At 41.8% G+C, this 15,336-nt stretch overlaps 1 protein-coding gene across 14 annotated transcripts in view; it reads left to right on the top strand.

The window, feature by feature from the left end:
• LOC110498987 (renalase) overlaps positions 1-15,336 on the top strand; it is a 60,364-nt gene that overhangs the window by 7,944 nt on the left and 37,084 nt on the right. For 6 of the 14 annotated variants that reach the window (XM_090212406.1, XM_090212408.1, XM_090212401.1 and 3 more), the window contains exons 2-3: positions 2,034-2,177; positions 4,589-4,741. In XM_090212406.1, coding sequence (XP_090068532.1) covers positions 2,123-2,177; positions 4,589-4,741 — 208 coding nt within the window. In that variant the 5' untranslated portion in view covers positions 2,034-2,122. Of the gene's footprint in view, positions 1-2,033; positions 2,707-3,318; positions 4,742-15,336 lie in introns of those variants that run through there. The other 8 variants (XM_036955822.2, XM_036955823.2, XM_090212400.1 and 5 more) reach the window with 3 other exon arrangements.

Here is a 15,336-nt window from a genome sequence, read left to right as displayed (position 1 = left end):
GGAGACAGGAATAGAATATAGAATAACGTTTAAGCCTTGAGACAATTGAGACAAGGATTGTGTATGTGTGACATTCAGAGGGTGAATGGGCAAGACACAATATATACAGTTGAAGTCGGTTTACATACACCTTAGCCAAAGACATTTAAACTCAGTTTTTTATAATTCCTGACATTTAATCATAGTCAAAATTGTCAATCTTAGGTCAGTTATGATCACCATTTTATTTTAAGAATTAATTTAAATTGTTTAACTTGGGTCAAACGTTTCAGGGAGCCTTCCATAAGCTTCCCACAATAAGTTGGGTGAATTTTGGCCCATTCCTCCTGACAGAGCTGGTGTAACTGAGTCAGGTTTGTCGGCCTCCTTCAGTTCTGCCCACAAATGTTCTATATGATTGAGGTCAGGGTTTTGTGATGGCCACTCCAATACCTTGACTTTGTTGTCCTTAAGCCATTTATCCACAACTTTAGAAGTATGCTTGGGGTTATTGTCCATTTGGAAGACCCATTTGGGACCAAGCTTTAACTTCCTGACTGATGTCTTGAGATGTTGCTTCAATATATCCACAATTTTCATCCCTCATGATGCCATCTATTTTGTGAAGTGCACCAGTCCCTCCTGCAGCAAAGCACCCCCACAACATGATGCTTCACGGTTGGGATGGTAATCTTCGGCTTGCAAGCGCCTCCGTTTTCCTCCAATCATAACGATGATCATTATGGCCAAACAGTTCTATTTTTGTTTCATCAGACCAGAGGACATTTCTCCAAAAAGTACGATCTTTGTCCCCATGTGCAGTTGCAAACCGTAGTCTGGCTTTTATATGCCGGTTTTGGAGCAGTGGCTTTTTCCTTGCTGAGCAGCCTTTCAGGTTATGTCAATATAGGACTTGTTTTACTGTGGATATAGATACTTTTGTACCTGTTTCCTCCAGAATCTTCACAAGGTTCTTTGCTGTTGTTCTGGGATTGATTTGCACTTTTCGCACCAAAGTACGTTCATCTCTAGGAGACAGAACGCATCTCTTTCCTGAGCGGTATGACGGCTGCGTGGTCCCATGGGTTTTATACCTGCGTACTATTGTTTGTACAGATGAACGTGGTGCCTTCAGGCGTTTGGAAATTGCACCCAAGGATGAACCAGACTTGTGGAGGTCCACAATTTTCTTTCTGAGGTCTTGGCTTATTTCTTTTGATTTTCCCATGATGTCAAGCAAAGAGGCACTGAGTTTGAAGGTAGGACTTGTAGAACTTGAAGGTAGGACGGGTACACCTCCATTTGACTCAAATGATATCAATTAGCCTATCAGAAGCTTCTAAAGCTATGACATCGTTTTCTGTAATTTTCCAAGCTGGTTAAAGGCACAGTCAACTTAGTGTATGTAAACTTCTGACCCATTGGAATTGTGATACAGTGAATTAATCTGTCTGTAAACAATTGTTGGAAAAATTACTTGTGTCATGCATGAAGTAGATTTCCTAACCGTCTTGCAAAAACTATAGTTCGTTAACAGGAAATGGTGGTTGAAAAACGAGTTTTAATGACTCCAACCTAATGACTCCAACTTCAACTGTATTTGGCTAAGGTGTACATAAACTTCCAACTTCAACTGTACAGGATTCCATATGTTTTATTTCATAGTATTGATGCCTTAACTATTATTCTTCAATGTAGAGAATTGTAGAACTAAAGAAAAACTCTGGAATGAGTAGGTGTGTCCCAACCTTTGACTGGTACTGTATATGGGAGACATTAAGAGATGTGAAAAAACATGGTTGTGTTTTCTTGTGCCTCAGGTAGGGGTATCTCAAACGAAATACCTTTTTGAAGGTTGACCACCAGACTAATTATGGCAATATGATACTAGCATAATCAAATATGGACATATTTTACAACATTTTACCAATAATATTTGTAAGGGGACTCAACAAATGTCAATCCATTGGTGTCTGTTTGTTCTGTCAACTTTGAGCAAGTTATTCTTTGGATTCCAATATGGCTCTCATCTTCATCATCACATTGTGTTTCAGTTTCTATGAAGAGCTGCTGGCCCATGGTGTTCTGAAGCCACTGTTGTCCTCAGTGGAAGGCGAGGTGATGGACGGAGGCTATAAAAACTATGTCACTCCCAACAGGAGTGTCGTCCATCGTCAACCATTTCCTCAAGCAGTCAGGTAGTCTCCTACCCTTTTTACCTTTTATTTGAAGAGCACACATTTCATGTCTGTCTCAAATATCTTTGACAAGGACCTTGTTGGAGATGTGATTTGCTTGTGTCGTTGTCTATTGAGTATAAGATAGCAGAATGTCATACTAGGTTAAAGTCATGGAATGTCATACGAGGTCAAAGGTTGCAAGTCGTCAACCGATTAATCGGAATGGCTGATTAATTAGGGCCGATTTCAAGTTTTCATAATAATCGGTATTTTTGGACACCGATTGTGGCCGTTTTTTTTTTTTTTACACCTTTATTTAAGTCAGTTAAGAACACATTCTTATTTTCAATGGCGGCCTAGGAACGGTGGGTTAACTGCCTTGTTCAGGGGCAGAACGTCAGATTTTTACCTTGTCAGCTCGGGGATTCGTTTTTGCAACCTTCCGGTTACTAGTCCAATGCTCTAACCACCTGCCTTACATTGCACTCCACGAGGATCCTGCGTGGCAGGCTGACTACCTGTTACGCGAGGGCAGCAGGACGCCAAGGTAAGTTGCTAGCTAGCATTAAACTTATCTTATAAAAAACAATCAATCTTAACATAATCACTAGTTAACTACACATGGTTGATGATATTACTAGTTTATCTAGCGTGTCCTGCGTTGCATATAATCGATGCGGTACCTGTTAATTTCTCATCGAATCACAGCCTACTTCGCCAAACGGGTGATTTAACAAGCGCATTCGTAAAAACTGCACTGTCACCAATGTGTACCTAACCATAAACATCAATGCCTTTCTTTAAAATCAATACACAAGTATATATTTTTAAACCTACATATTTAGTTAATACTGCCTGCTAACATGAATTTCTTATAACTAGGGAAATTGTGTCACTTCTCTTGCGTTCCGTGCAAGCAGTCAGGGTATATGCAGCAGTTTGGGCCACCTGGCTCGTTGCGAACTGTGTGAAGTCCATTTATTCCTAACAAAGACCGTAATTAATTTGCCAGAATTGTACATAATTATGACATAACATTGAAGGTTGTACATGAAACAGCAATATTTAGACTTGGGGATGCCACCCGTTAGATAAAATACGGAATGGTTCCTTATTTCACTGAAAGAATAAACGTTTTGTTTTCAAAATGATAGTTTCTGGATTCTACCATGTTAATGACCAAAGGCTAATTTTTCTGTGTGTTATTATGTTATAATTAAGTCTATGATTTGATATTTGATAGAGCAGTCTGACTGAGTGATGGTAGACAGCAGCAGGCTCGTAAGCATTCATTCAAACAGCACATTCGTGCGTTTGTCAGCAGCTCTTCGCTGTGCTTCAAGCATTGAGCTGTTTATTACTCAAGCCTATCAACTCCCGAGATTAGGCTGGTGTAACCGATGTGAAATGGCTAGCTAGTTAGCGGGGTGATAATTCCTATAATAACCTCAACCTAAAACTTTTTTACCTGGGAATATTGAAGACTCATGTTAAAAGGAACCACCAGCTTTCATGTGTTCTCATGTTCTGAGCAAGGAACTTAAACGTTAGTATTTTTACATGGCACATATTGCACTTTTACTTTCTTCTCCAACACTTTGTTTTTGCATTTTTAAACCAAATTGAACATGTTTCATGATTTATTTGAGGCTAAATTGATTTGATTGATGTATTATATTAAGTTAAAATAAAAGTGTTCATTCAGTATTGTTGTAATTGTCATTATTACAAAAAAAATAAAAAAATAATTTAAATTGTCCGATTAATCGGTACCGGCTTTTTTTGGTCCTCCAATTATCGGTATCGGCGTTTAAAAACCGTAATCAGTTGACCTCTACTATCAACAGATAAAGGAGGGGGATACCCAGGCCTTTTAGAAAACATTCACAGGAATTGAAGCCTACAAAACCTAATAGTACAGTGTTAGCAGATCAAATCACAACCCTCATGCAACAACAGCTATTTTATTTCCAGTCTCCACTAAAAAGAGGTTGAGGGCTCCATCTATATTTTTTCTGGATCTCTATGGTGCGCCTAACCTGGTTCTTCATCTCTAAAGAGATTCTGTAGTCTAATTCTGGAATGTACAACTCCGGGTCCTCGGAGAGAAGAGCTGTGCATCCTTGCTCTAATTTACTATCTCATCCTGTGTTTCCTCCTCATTGTGCATCATTTGATTACTGTTTGTGGTGAGGTAACATACTGTTCTACTCGTCGCTTGCCACCGCCATGTGCGGCAGAGCGTGTGTGTGTAACCATCTCCAGGCTGTGTATCATTAACCACAAAGTTTGAATCATTTCCCCAGTGATGCACAATCAAACAGGTTCTCTGTATTTGACATCCTCTCTGGATTTTTCCTCACCGTCTCTCTTTCTCTCCTTCTCTTCCTCCGTCCGTCCCTCTCTTTCACTGGAACGGTGAGGTGCAGAGGTGTTATTTAACCACCAAGTCACCCACATCTACCAGAATGGCGCGAGCTGGGAGGTTTGTCGGAAGGGCACGGCCACGGAGCAGTTTGACGCTGTGGTCCTCACCGTGGCCATACCGCAGATCCTACAGCTGCAAGGAGACGTGGGCTCCTGTGAGTATTGATCTACCAACCATCCGCTGATGCACAGACATATGCATGGTTAGTCATAATACTACACAGCTCCAGTCTTTGAGGGCCGATGTGCTGTATGCTGCTCCTTTTTAATCCTGGCCTTTTATCAATTAGGATCCAAGGAGGTTAAAAACAGCTTGACTGAGGATCTTGAGGGCCTGAGTTATGTACCCCTGATATACTGTACACTGAGTGTACAAACATTAGGAACACCTACTCTTTCCATGACAGACTGACTAGGTGAATCCAGGTGAAAGCTATGATCCCTTATTGATGTCACCTGTTAAATCCACTTCATTCAGTGTAGATAAAGGGGAGGAGACGGGGTTAAAGAAATATTTTTAAGCTTTGAAACAATTGAGACATGGATTGTGTATGTGCCGTTCAGAGGGTGAATGGGCAGGACAAGATTTTAGTTGCCTTGAATGGGGTGTGGTAGTAGGAGCCAACTTGACACAACTGTGGGTAGCATTGAAGTCGACATGGGCCAGCATCCCTGTGAAACGCTTTCGACACCTTGTAGACTCCATGTCCCAACGAATTTGATCCTGTTCTGAGGGCAAAACGGGGGTACAACTCAATATTAGGAAGGTGTTCCAAATGTTTGGTATACTCAGTGTATATACAGCCTATGGTTTTGTTTATAATCAGTAAAATATGTGCATTGAACAATATGTGAGATATTCAGATATTGTCTAGTTCACCTCTGCCTCTAGTTAAATGTGAGTTTTGGCATAGCTGGAGAAAGCCAGGTCTTACGGTAACCTCAGGGTTAGAGCGTTGTGCCAGTAACTGAAAGGTAACTGGTTCAAGCCAGTTCAAGCCGACAAGGTAGAAAAATCTGCCATTGTGCTCCCCCCAATTGTGCCAGGTATGCTGGACATTGTTGGACCTTGGCTCTGACAACAAGCTGCTACTTAATTTTATGTTCATGATGAAGCTCCCCATCATTCCTCTGACTTAAGAAATTGGATGTTATGAGAAATCTTTCTTGATATTTGCTCCTCTCTCCAACACATATGTATGAATGCATCACTCTGGCCTCTCCAGACAGACAGAAAGACAGCTGACTGGCTGGACGGTGGGTGATTAGGCCCCACCAGTAGACCAACAAACACAAAGCCTTGTCTTGGCTGCCACACCGCTGTCCGGGTCCCTCCAGTCGCATGTTAAATCAGTCTCCAGCTGTCTCTCTGGCTGCGAGGGGCTCGCATCCACAGCCAAATTTGTATTCTCCAAGTGAGATTTCGAAACCCTAACGCAGTGTAGTGTAGATTCCTAAAGGACGAATATGGAAATGGGAGAGGAAGGCATAGTCCTCCAGGGTGTGTAGAATTTATTGGAAACGGTGAATAATGCAGAGTGTGAGCAGAAGTCGCTGCATTCCAAATGAGCCACTGGACTGAAAAGGGGAATAAGACAAGTGAAAATGGTGGAAAAGTGCCTATTGCTATTAGGGTGAAGAGATGGTCTAAGATGCTGAATTCCGAATGACTAGTTTGGTATCACGCACAGAATGTTGAGGATGGTCAAAGTAGGGCAGTACAGTCGTGGCCAAAAGTTTTGAGAATGACACAAATATACATTTTCACAAAGTATGCTGCCTCAGTTTGTATGATGGCAATTTGCATATACTCCAGAATGTTATGAAGAGTGATCAGATGAATTGCAATTAAGTGCAAAGTCCCTCTTTGCCATGCAAATGAACTGTATCCCCCAAAATTATTTCCACTGCAATTCAGCCCTGCCACAAAAGGACCAGCTAACATCATCTCAGTGATTCTCTCGTTAACACAGGTGTGAGTGTTGATGAGGACAAGGCTGGAGTCACTCTGTCATGCTGATTGAGTTCAAATAACAGACTGGAAGCTTCAAAAGGAGGGTGATTTGCTTGGAATCATTGTTCTTCCTCTGTCAACCATGGTTACCTGCAAGGAAACACGTGCCGTCATCATTTGCTTTGCACAAAAAGGGCTTCACAGGCAACGATTTTGCTGCCAGTAAGATTGCACCTAAATCAACAATTTATCGGATCATCAAGAACTTCAAGGAGAGCGGTTCAATTGTTGTGAAGAAGACTTCAGGACGCCCAAGAAAGTCCAGCAAGCGCCAGGACCGTCTCCTAAAGTTGATTTAGCTGCGGGATTGGGGCACCACCAGTACAGAGCTTGCTCAGGAATGGCAGCAGGCAGGTGTGAGTGGGTCTGCACGCACAGTGATGCGAAGACTTTTGGAGGATGGCCTGTTGTCAAGAAGGGCAGCAAAGAAGCCACTTCTCTCCAGGAAAACCATCAGGGACAGACTGATATTCTGCTAAAGGTACAGGGTTTGGACCGCTGAGGACTGGGCTAAAGTCATTTTCTCTGATGAATCCCCTTTCCGATTGTTTGGGGCATCCGGAAAAATGCTTGTCCTGAGAAGACAAGGTGAGCGCTACCATCACTCCTGTGTCATGCCAACAGTAAAGCATCCAGAGACCATTCATGTGTGGGGTTGCTTCTCAGTCAAGGGAGTGGGCTCAGTCACAGTTTTGCCTACGAACACAGCCATGAATAAAGAATGGTACCAACACATCATCCGAGAGCAACTTCTCCCAACCATCCAGGAACAGTTTGGTGACAAACAATGCCTTTTCCAGCCTGATGGAACGCCTTGCCATAAGGCAAAAGTGATAACTAAGTAGCTTTGGGAACAAAACATTGATATTTTGGGTCCATGGCCAGGAAACTCCCCAGACCTTAATCCCATTGAGAACTTGTGGTCAATCCTCAAGAGGTGGGTAGACAAACAAAAACCCACATATTCTGACAAACTCCAAGCATTGATTATGCAAGAATGGGCTGCCATCAGTCAGGATGTGGCCCAGAAGTTAATTGACAGCATGCCAGGGCAGATTGCAGAGGTCTTGAAAAACAAGGGTCAACACTGCAAATATTGACTCTTTGCATAAACTTAATGGAATTGTCAATAAAATTCTTTGACACTTATGAAACACTTGTTATTATACTTCAGTATTTCATAGTAACGTCTGACAAAAATATCAAAAGACACTGAGACAGCAGACTTTGTTCAAATTAATATTTGTGTCATTCTCAAAAGTTTTGGTCACGACTGTAGAGGATGAGTTGGTGAAGCGGAGATATCTTCCTGAACTGTGCTGCACTGCGAGTGACAGTTAAAGCTGGGAGGTACACCTGAAAGGAACTATAGTCTGGCTGAAGTGATGGTGTCAGCTATGTTACCATATACTGAATGACTGTGACATGTACTTTACAAACAGTAAATGTCAGTCCAATTCAAGATTCGCTGAATCTTAAGGAGCAGAGGGGAATAGGTTATTTAAATTAAGACAGAGCCTCTGTAAGTATTACATATCGAATAACCTGTCTCTACAATATTCACAGTGTTGTCTCGAGAAAATGTAAAAAAAAAAAAAAATCTCTACTGGGGATCAAATCAAATTGTATTGGTCACATGCTGGTCACATGCAACAACTTTACAGTAAAATGCTTACTGTAGACATTCCCAACAACACAGAGTTAAAAAGTAAGACAAATATTTGCTAAATAAAAAAGGAAATAGTAGCACAATTTCAACAATAACGAGGCTACATACAAGGAATACCAGTACTGAGTCAACGCTCAGTGGTACGAAGTAGTTGAGGTAATTGAGATAATACAGTATGTACATGTGGGTAGGGGTAAAAGTACATAATGTGCTGCTAGTGAGTTCACTTAATAGACAAATTCCAAAGCTAGTTAGTCGGCCCAGTTTGACTGCTTTCATTCAAAGCCATAGAAATGACTTCAAAGCCCCCATGACTTAGAAATAGATTTATGGATTCATTTGAGAAATGTGCTCTGTGCCTTTTGGGCTTAGGTTTACTGTGAGAAACTCTATCCATACAAATGGTTCTGCTTTACAGAGACAGGCTGGAGTCATTTGGGAGCATTCTTCAGAGCCCCGGCTCCTTTGTTGTTTGTAATTTATACACAGATCTTTTGACACTTGCATGCATATTTTCTTCTCGCTATAGTTTTCGGTCAAATTAAATCTGACCCAACCGAACCATCTGTCTGCATGTAGTGTGTTGATCTCATCATGGATTGATTGTGTGTATTCATCGGGTGTGTTGTAAGTAACAGCAAATGCCCCTAGAATGTGAAGGACAACTGGTTCATTCTAGAACACTCAACATCATTGGGAAAACAATGGTTAGTGTATGAATATACACTGTTCATCGAACATCTCATTCCAAAATCATGAACATTAATATGGAGTTAGTCCCCCCTTTGCTGCTATAACAGCTTCCACTCTTCTGGAAAGGCTTTTCACTAGATGTTGGAACATTGCAGCGGGGATTTGCTTCCATTCAGCCACGAGCATTAGTGAGGTCGGGCACTGATTTTGGGCGATTAGGCCTGGCTCACAGTCGGCGTTCCAATTCATCCCAAAGGTGTTCGATGGGGTTGAGATCAGGGCTCTGTGTAGCCCTGCCAAGTTCTTCCACAACGATCTCGACAAACTATGTATGGACCTCGCTTTGTGCACAGGGGCACAAACAGGAAAAAGTTGGAAGCACAGAATCGTCTAGAATGTCACTGTATGCTGTAGCGTTAATATTTCCTTTTATTGGAACTAAGGGGCCTAGCCCAAACCATTATTCCTCCTCCACCAAACTTTACAGTTGGTGCTAGGCATTGGGGAAGGTAGCGTTCTCCTGTCGTCCGCAAAACCCATAATCGTCCGTCAGACTGCCAGATGGTGAAGTGCGATTTAATCACTCCAGAGAACGTGTTTCCACTGCTCCTGAGTCCAAGGGCGGCAAGGTTTACACCACTCCAGCCGACACTTGGCATTGTGAACTTAGGCTTGTGTGCAGCTGCTCGGCTATGGAAACCAATTTCATGATGCTCACGACGGACAGTTATTGTCCTGACGTTGCTTCCAGAGGCAGTTTGGAACTCGGTAGTGAGTGTTGCAACTGAGGAGAGACAATTCTTTTGGTGCGCTTCAGTACTCGGCGGTCCCGTTCTGTGAGCTTGTGTGGCCTACCACTTCGCGGCTTAGCCGTTGTTGCTCCTAGACATTTCCACTTCACAATAACAGCACTTAGAGTTGACCGGGGCAGCTCTAGTAGGGAAGAAATTTGATGAACTGACTTGTTGGAAAGGTGGCATCCTATAACGGGTGCCACATTGAAAGTCACTGAGCACTTCAGTGAGGCCATTTTACTGCAAATGTATCTATCGAGATGGCATTGCTGTGTGCTCGATTTTATACACCTGTTAGCAATGGGTGTGGCTGAGATAGCTGAATCCACTAATTTGAAGGGGTGTCCACATACTTTGTATATATAGTGTATATACTTTTTGCCACACTCTGAATAGGCCCGGCAATAGACTAGCGTCCTGTCCAAGTGGTACACATGAAGCTGCCTTACACTACAGCAACAATAAATAATATCCTTCCCCTAATGAGCCATTCTGGCTCTTCCAAGCCATGGCTTGTGCAACAAGGCTACTTATACACTGAGTATACCAAACATTAGGAACGCCTTCCTAATATTGAGTTGCTACCCCCCTTTTGCCCTCAGAACAGCCTCAATTCGTCGGGGCATGGAGTCTACAAGGTGTCGAAAGCATTCCACTGTTGTGTCAATTTGGCTGGATGTCTTTTGGGTGGTGGACCATTCTTGATACACACAAGAAACTGTTGAGCGTGAAAAACCCAGCAGTGTTGCACTTCTTGACACAAACCAGTGCCCCTGGCACTTACTACCATACCCTGTTCAAAGGCACTTAAATATTTTGTCTTGCCCATTCACCCTCTGAATGGCACACATACACAATCCATGTCTTAAGGCTTAAAAATAATTCTTTAACCTGTCTCCTCCCTTTCATCTACACTGATGGAAGTGTATTTAACAAGTGACATCAATATGGGATCATAGCTTTCACCTTGATTCACCTGGTCAGTCTTATGTCAAGAAAGAGCAGGTGTTCTTAATGTTTTGTATACTCAGTGTATATTTATACATGTTTAAGACCACCATACATTGGTTTACCTTTATAGATTAGATGCAAATTATATACAGTAGATAAGATATATTTCTAAATGTGGGTGGTAGTAATAACTTTGTCAGATTCATTCATTATGCATTTTATTTAGCAAAAAAGGTCCTCCGAAAAATGTGAAGATGTCAGTGATAGTGGTGCAGTGCGAGGGACTGGACAGAGGAGGGCAGTAACAGGTGTGAGCTGGAGCCAGTCCCTGCCCCCATGAGGATGCAGTCTGGAAGTCATTTAAACAGAATCAAGCTCCAAAATAACCCTTGCTTCACACTTCCTCCTCTGTCCTGGTTGCTCAAAATTCTGAAAATATGAGACACTGATAAATGTGTTGTCATTATGTTGAACAGAGCAATGGGGAATAAGAATAGTCTGCGGATAATGTGCAGAAATCTACCCAAACAGTAATTCTAATAAAACATGTCTAGAAAGCCAAATCATACACAAAATAGTACTTTTTGGCAGCTACTGTATGAATTTTACTTTTGATCTCGCTGAACAGAGTCAATGTGGATTTATCTGTTCTCTGCCGACCCTTTTTGAAATGAACTAGTTTATTGGTAAAACCCCTCAGAATCACCTTGACTGAGTCTCCAAAGGGATCTAGTTATTTTTTTTAAGTATCTGAAACTGCAGACATCTAGTGTTTCTTGAAGCATCTGAAACCGCAGGGATCTAGTGTTTCTTGAAGCATCTGAAACCGCAGGGATCTTGTGTTTCTTGAAGCATCTGAAACCGCAGGGATCTAGTGTTTCTTGAAGCATCTGAAACTGCAGGGATCTAGTGTTTCTTGAAGCATCTGAAACCGCAGGGATCTAGTGTTTCTTGAAGCATCTGAAACCGCAGGGATCTAGTGTTTCTTGAAGCATCTGAAACCGCAGGGATCTAGTGTTTCTTGAAGCATCTGAAACTGCAGGGATCTAGTGTTTCTTGAAGCATCTGAAACTGCAGGGATCTAGTGCTTTTTGAAGCATCTGAAACCGCGGGGATCTAGTGTTTTTTTGAAGCATCTGAATGGTCCAGCTCTTTGTTGTGCAGTTAGTCTTTAGATAATGGTTTCATGTGTTCTACGTTTGGTTAACATAATAGAGATGGTCTAGGTATAGGCCTGTTGTTCTTAAGGTTTCAATATAGCATGGCTCTGTTTGCAAAAAAGTGGTACGATTTCCTCCATATAATTCCTTTTGTGTTGCTCTGGGCAAACTTAGGTTAGGAGTACAGTATGTGAAGACTTACCTATCTGCACCTGTTCCTCTATCTGTTTTTAGTCATAGGCTATATAGATTTAGTGTGAATGCAAGAGTGCATGTCTTTTTTTCCACCTCATTTTGTGGACAGTGTGAACACAGCATCACACTGGATCTGATCACCAAACATTTTGCTCCCTGCTTTTACATGACCGTCCATTCTGGTCTGGATTTTAGCCATTTTTATTACCGTACTGGTTAGCAATTATATCACCTTCATGGTTTTGTTTTCTGCCCAACGGTTATTTTATAATTTATTGTCGCCCTGGATGTCTGCCTAGTTGAGGGCCTCTCTTTGGCCACCTCCTGTTACCTGCTGCACTGCTCCCCGTCTGCCCTGGTCTGTCTCTCCCAGTCTGCTACAGGTGCCCTCGCCACTCTCTCTCCCTCCCTCTCTCCCCCCAGAGCTTCGCAGACTTGTTTACTGATCTGCTGTTGGACTATTTGATTAGTGATTCTTGCTGTGTTTTGTATTATTATTTAGGAACGTTTTTCATTTGAAGTAGCCCATTCATAGCCCATTTAATGAGGGTTTAGCATTGCGTTGGCTACACATCTTAGGTTGTTCTGTTAACTTTGTATGTGCCTAGCACTGTGTTTTCTCCCATGGTAATTGATAGGGCAATAAACTAACATGCTGCTGTAGCTCATTTTGCTGTTGTCTGACCTTGGCTTTTACCATGTTGGCAATACTTTTAGAGCCCGTCGCTCTGTGAATGAGGAAATACATGACTGTTTCTCCTTCGTGTTTCGGGAGAAACCACCCTCTTGCTCCGTAAATGCACGTGAGAACTGTGCATATTTCTCCCAAACAACATGGGAGAAATCTGACTCTTGCGCTTACATGTCAGGACTGTTCTCTTGGCGCTTAACCATGTCTCTGGACTTCACACATCTCCTGAAATATGCGGCCTTAAAGACTGGTGACTATGGATTGTCGTTCAAGTCCCGTCTGTAAAAACCCCCGATCTAGACTTGCCATTATCTTGCTGCTTCTACTGTCTGGAAATGTGCAATCTAACCCAGGTTCTGACATTTATACCCCTGCCGAAGTAAGTAGTCAGAGTGGCCTAAAGTTTCTGCATATGAATGTAAGAAGTCTTCTGCTGAAGCTTGACGGTCGTTCTGACTTCTGTTACCAAACCTAAGCAATTTGAATATCTGTCTTAGATCCTAAACCTCGTCTCATCTTTAGATATTGTTGTATCTTGTTGTTTATAGACCTCCATCTGCTACTGCTGGCTCTCTGGATTGTATTTTTTTTTTATTGTTATCACAGAATGTCAACTCTTAGTTTGTCCTGCTGGGTGATCTGAATCAGGATTGGTTAACATCTAGCTCTGATCAACTCAAAATTCTATGGAATACCTATAATCTCACCCAGATTGTCAACAGTGTAACTAGGTTGATTATAAAGTATCCTCTTTGATTGATTTGATCTTAACCAATACTCCTCATCGTTTTAATGCTTCTGGTATTTTTGCAAATGACATTAGTGATCACTGTGCTATTTCCTGTGTGTGAGATGGTAAAACTAACTCCTAAGCGATCTCCATGTGTCATTATGAAAATAAACTAGAATCAGTTTGATAGTCAAGTTTTTTTACATGACGTATCTAGCATGGAATGGAATAGAATTGAATTAGTCCCTGATGTTGAACTAGCCTTATCTTACTTCCACAACGCATTCCAGGATGTATGCAATAGGCATGCCCCTTTAAAAAAAAAAAATCAGGATTATGTGCAGAAAGAACCCTTGGTTTACTGATTAATTTACTAAAATCATAAGGGAACGAAATGCTATGTGGGCTACAGCAAGAGGATGATTGGATGTCTTTTAAATGTCTTTGAAATATGGGTGTGGCAATGACCCGAAAACTGAAAGCATACCACTACCTTAAATCTACTTCGGATAATTTAAATAATCCCTCCAAATTTTGGCAAAGTAGTGATAGGTTTGGAGTGCAAAAGAAGATACACAGCTTCCCAAACAATTGTTGGTAGAGACACAGATTGTAACTGAGAGAACCTCTATTCTGAAAGCCTTAAATCAGCATATTCTAGATGCAGGCAGTTTATTTGAAAAGGTTGAAGGTATAAATGAGCCCCCCGTGAATTTACCCGACACCCCTGTGCACTCCTTCGCCAGGTTCTCCTTCTCATCCTTCTCCTTTTCAGAAGTGCATAAAGCCCTGAAAGAAATTGATAGAAAGAAATCCCCTGGCCCTGATGATCTAGACCCCCGCCTCCTACACCTAGCTGCTGACATCATTGCTCCCCCTTAACATGTACTTTTAACCTCACGCTTGACATTAAGGAAATCCCGAAGTTATGGAAATCTGTTTTTGTACTGCCTCTCCTGAAAGGTGGAGATCCTTCGCTACTTGACACCTATCGACCCATATCAACATTGTCTGTACTGTCAAAGGTACTGGAGTCCTTTGTTACATAATATGTAATTGTTGTACTGTGTGTGTGCCTATAGTTTTGTCCAATGTTGCGTAAGTGTATGTAAGTTGTTTAGTCTGAAACTGTCTTGAAAAATACTTAAGTTGTTTAGTCTTGATAAAGAGATGTTATCTCAATGAGAAAAACCTGTATAAATTAAGGTTAAATAAAAACATTTAAAACGTTGTTTTATTAGATGATTGGACTGGATGTGTGCATGTTATTCTGTTGATTTCTGATTTATTGCCTTACGATTGACGATCTGGCCACTATCCCTTTAGAACTGCAAACAATAAGAAAGAAATCAAAGCCCTTGGTTTCAATCAACCACATATCCAAGCTGTCAAATGTACAGTGGGCAAGTTCTGAACATACTGTTCAATGTTGTCTCGTCTGAAGCGTTTGGTTTTATGATTGGTATCCGGCTGAATACTCAGGCATAGCTTGTGCGCGTCTTGTGGTGTGTCTTGGCCTTCACAGCACTTTTCCTTTCCTTGCAGGGGAAATGAGTGGGAAATACGGCCATGTATCGTTTGCAAAAGATGAATGAACTCGGGGAGCACTGGCGGGACATGGCACGCCTGATATAAATCACTGTGGTCTCCTGGCTTATTTGTTCCCCATAATATATTGCAGAGGATTTGGGGTCAGCGGTTTGACACGGTTCCTGGAGCACTAGTTTTAGGGAGGAGAGGTGTCCTTTCATCCAGGGTGGCTTGCCAACGTCTTTGCCAGAGGCTTAATGCATTCTACCCTAGCCAATTGCATGACTCTTTTTTTATTTTTTATTCTTGGAAGTGAATTCCCT

Source organism: Oncorhynchus mykiss, chromosome 20 (assembly GCF_057628025.1).
Source record: "Oncorhynchus mykiss isolate SJ-2025 chromosome 20, ASM5762802v1, whole genome shotgun sequence".
NCBI classification, from domain to species: Eukaryota; Metazoa; Chordata; class Actinopteri; order Salmoniformes; family Salmonidae; genus Oncorhynchus; species Oncorhynchus mykiss.
The sequence above is the reverse complement of the archived record's forward strand: the minus strand, read 5'-3'. Positions and strand labels throughout refer to the sequence as shown.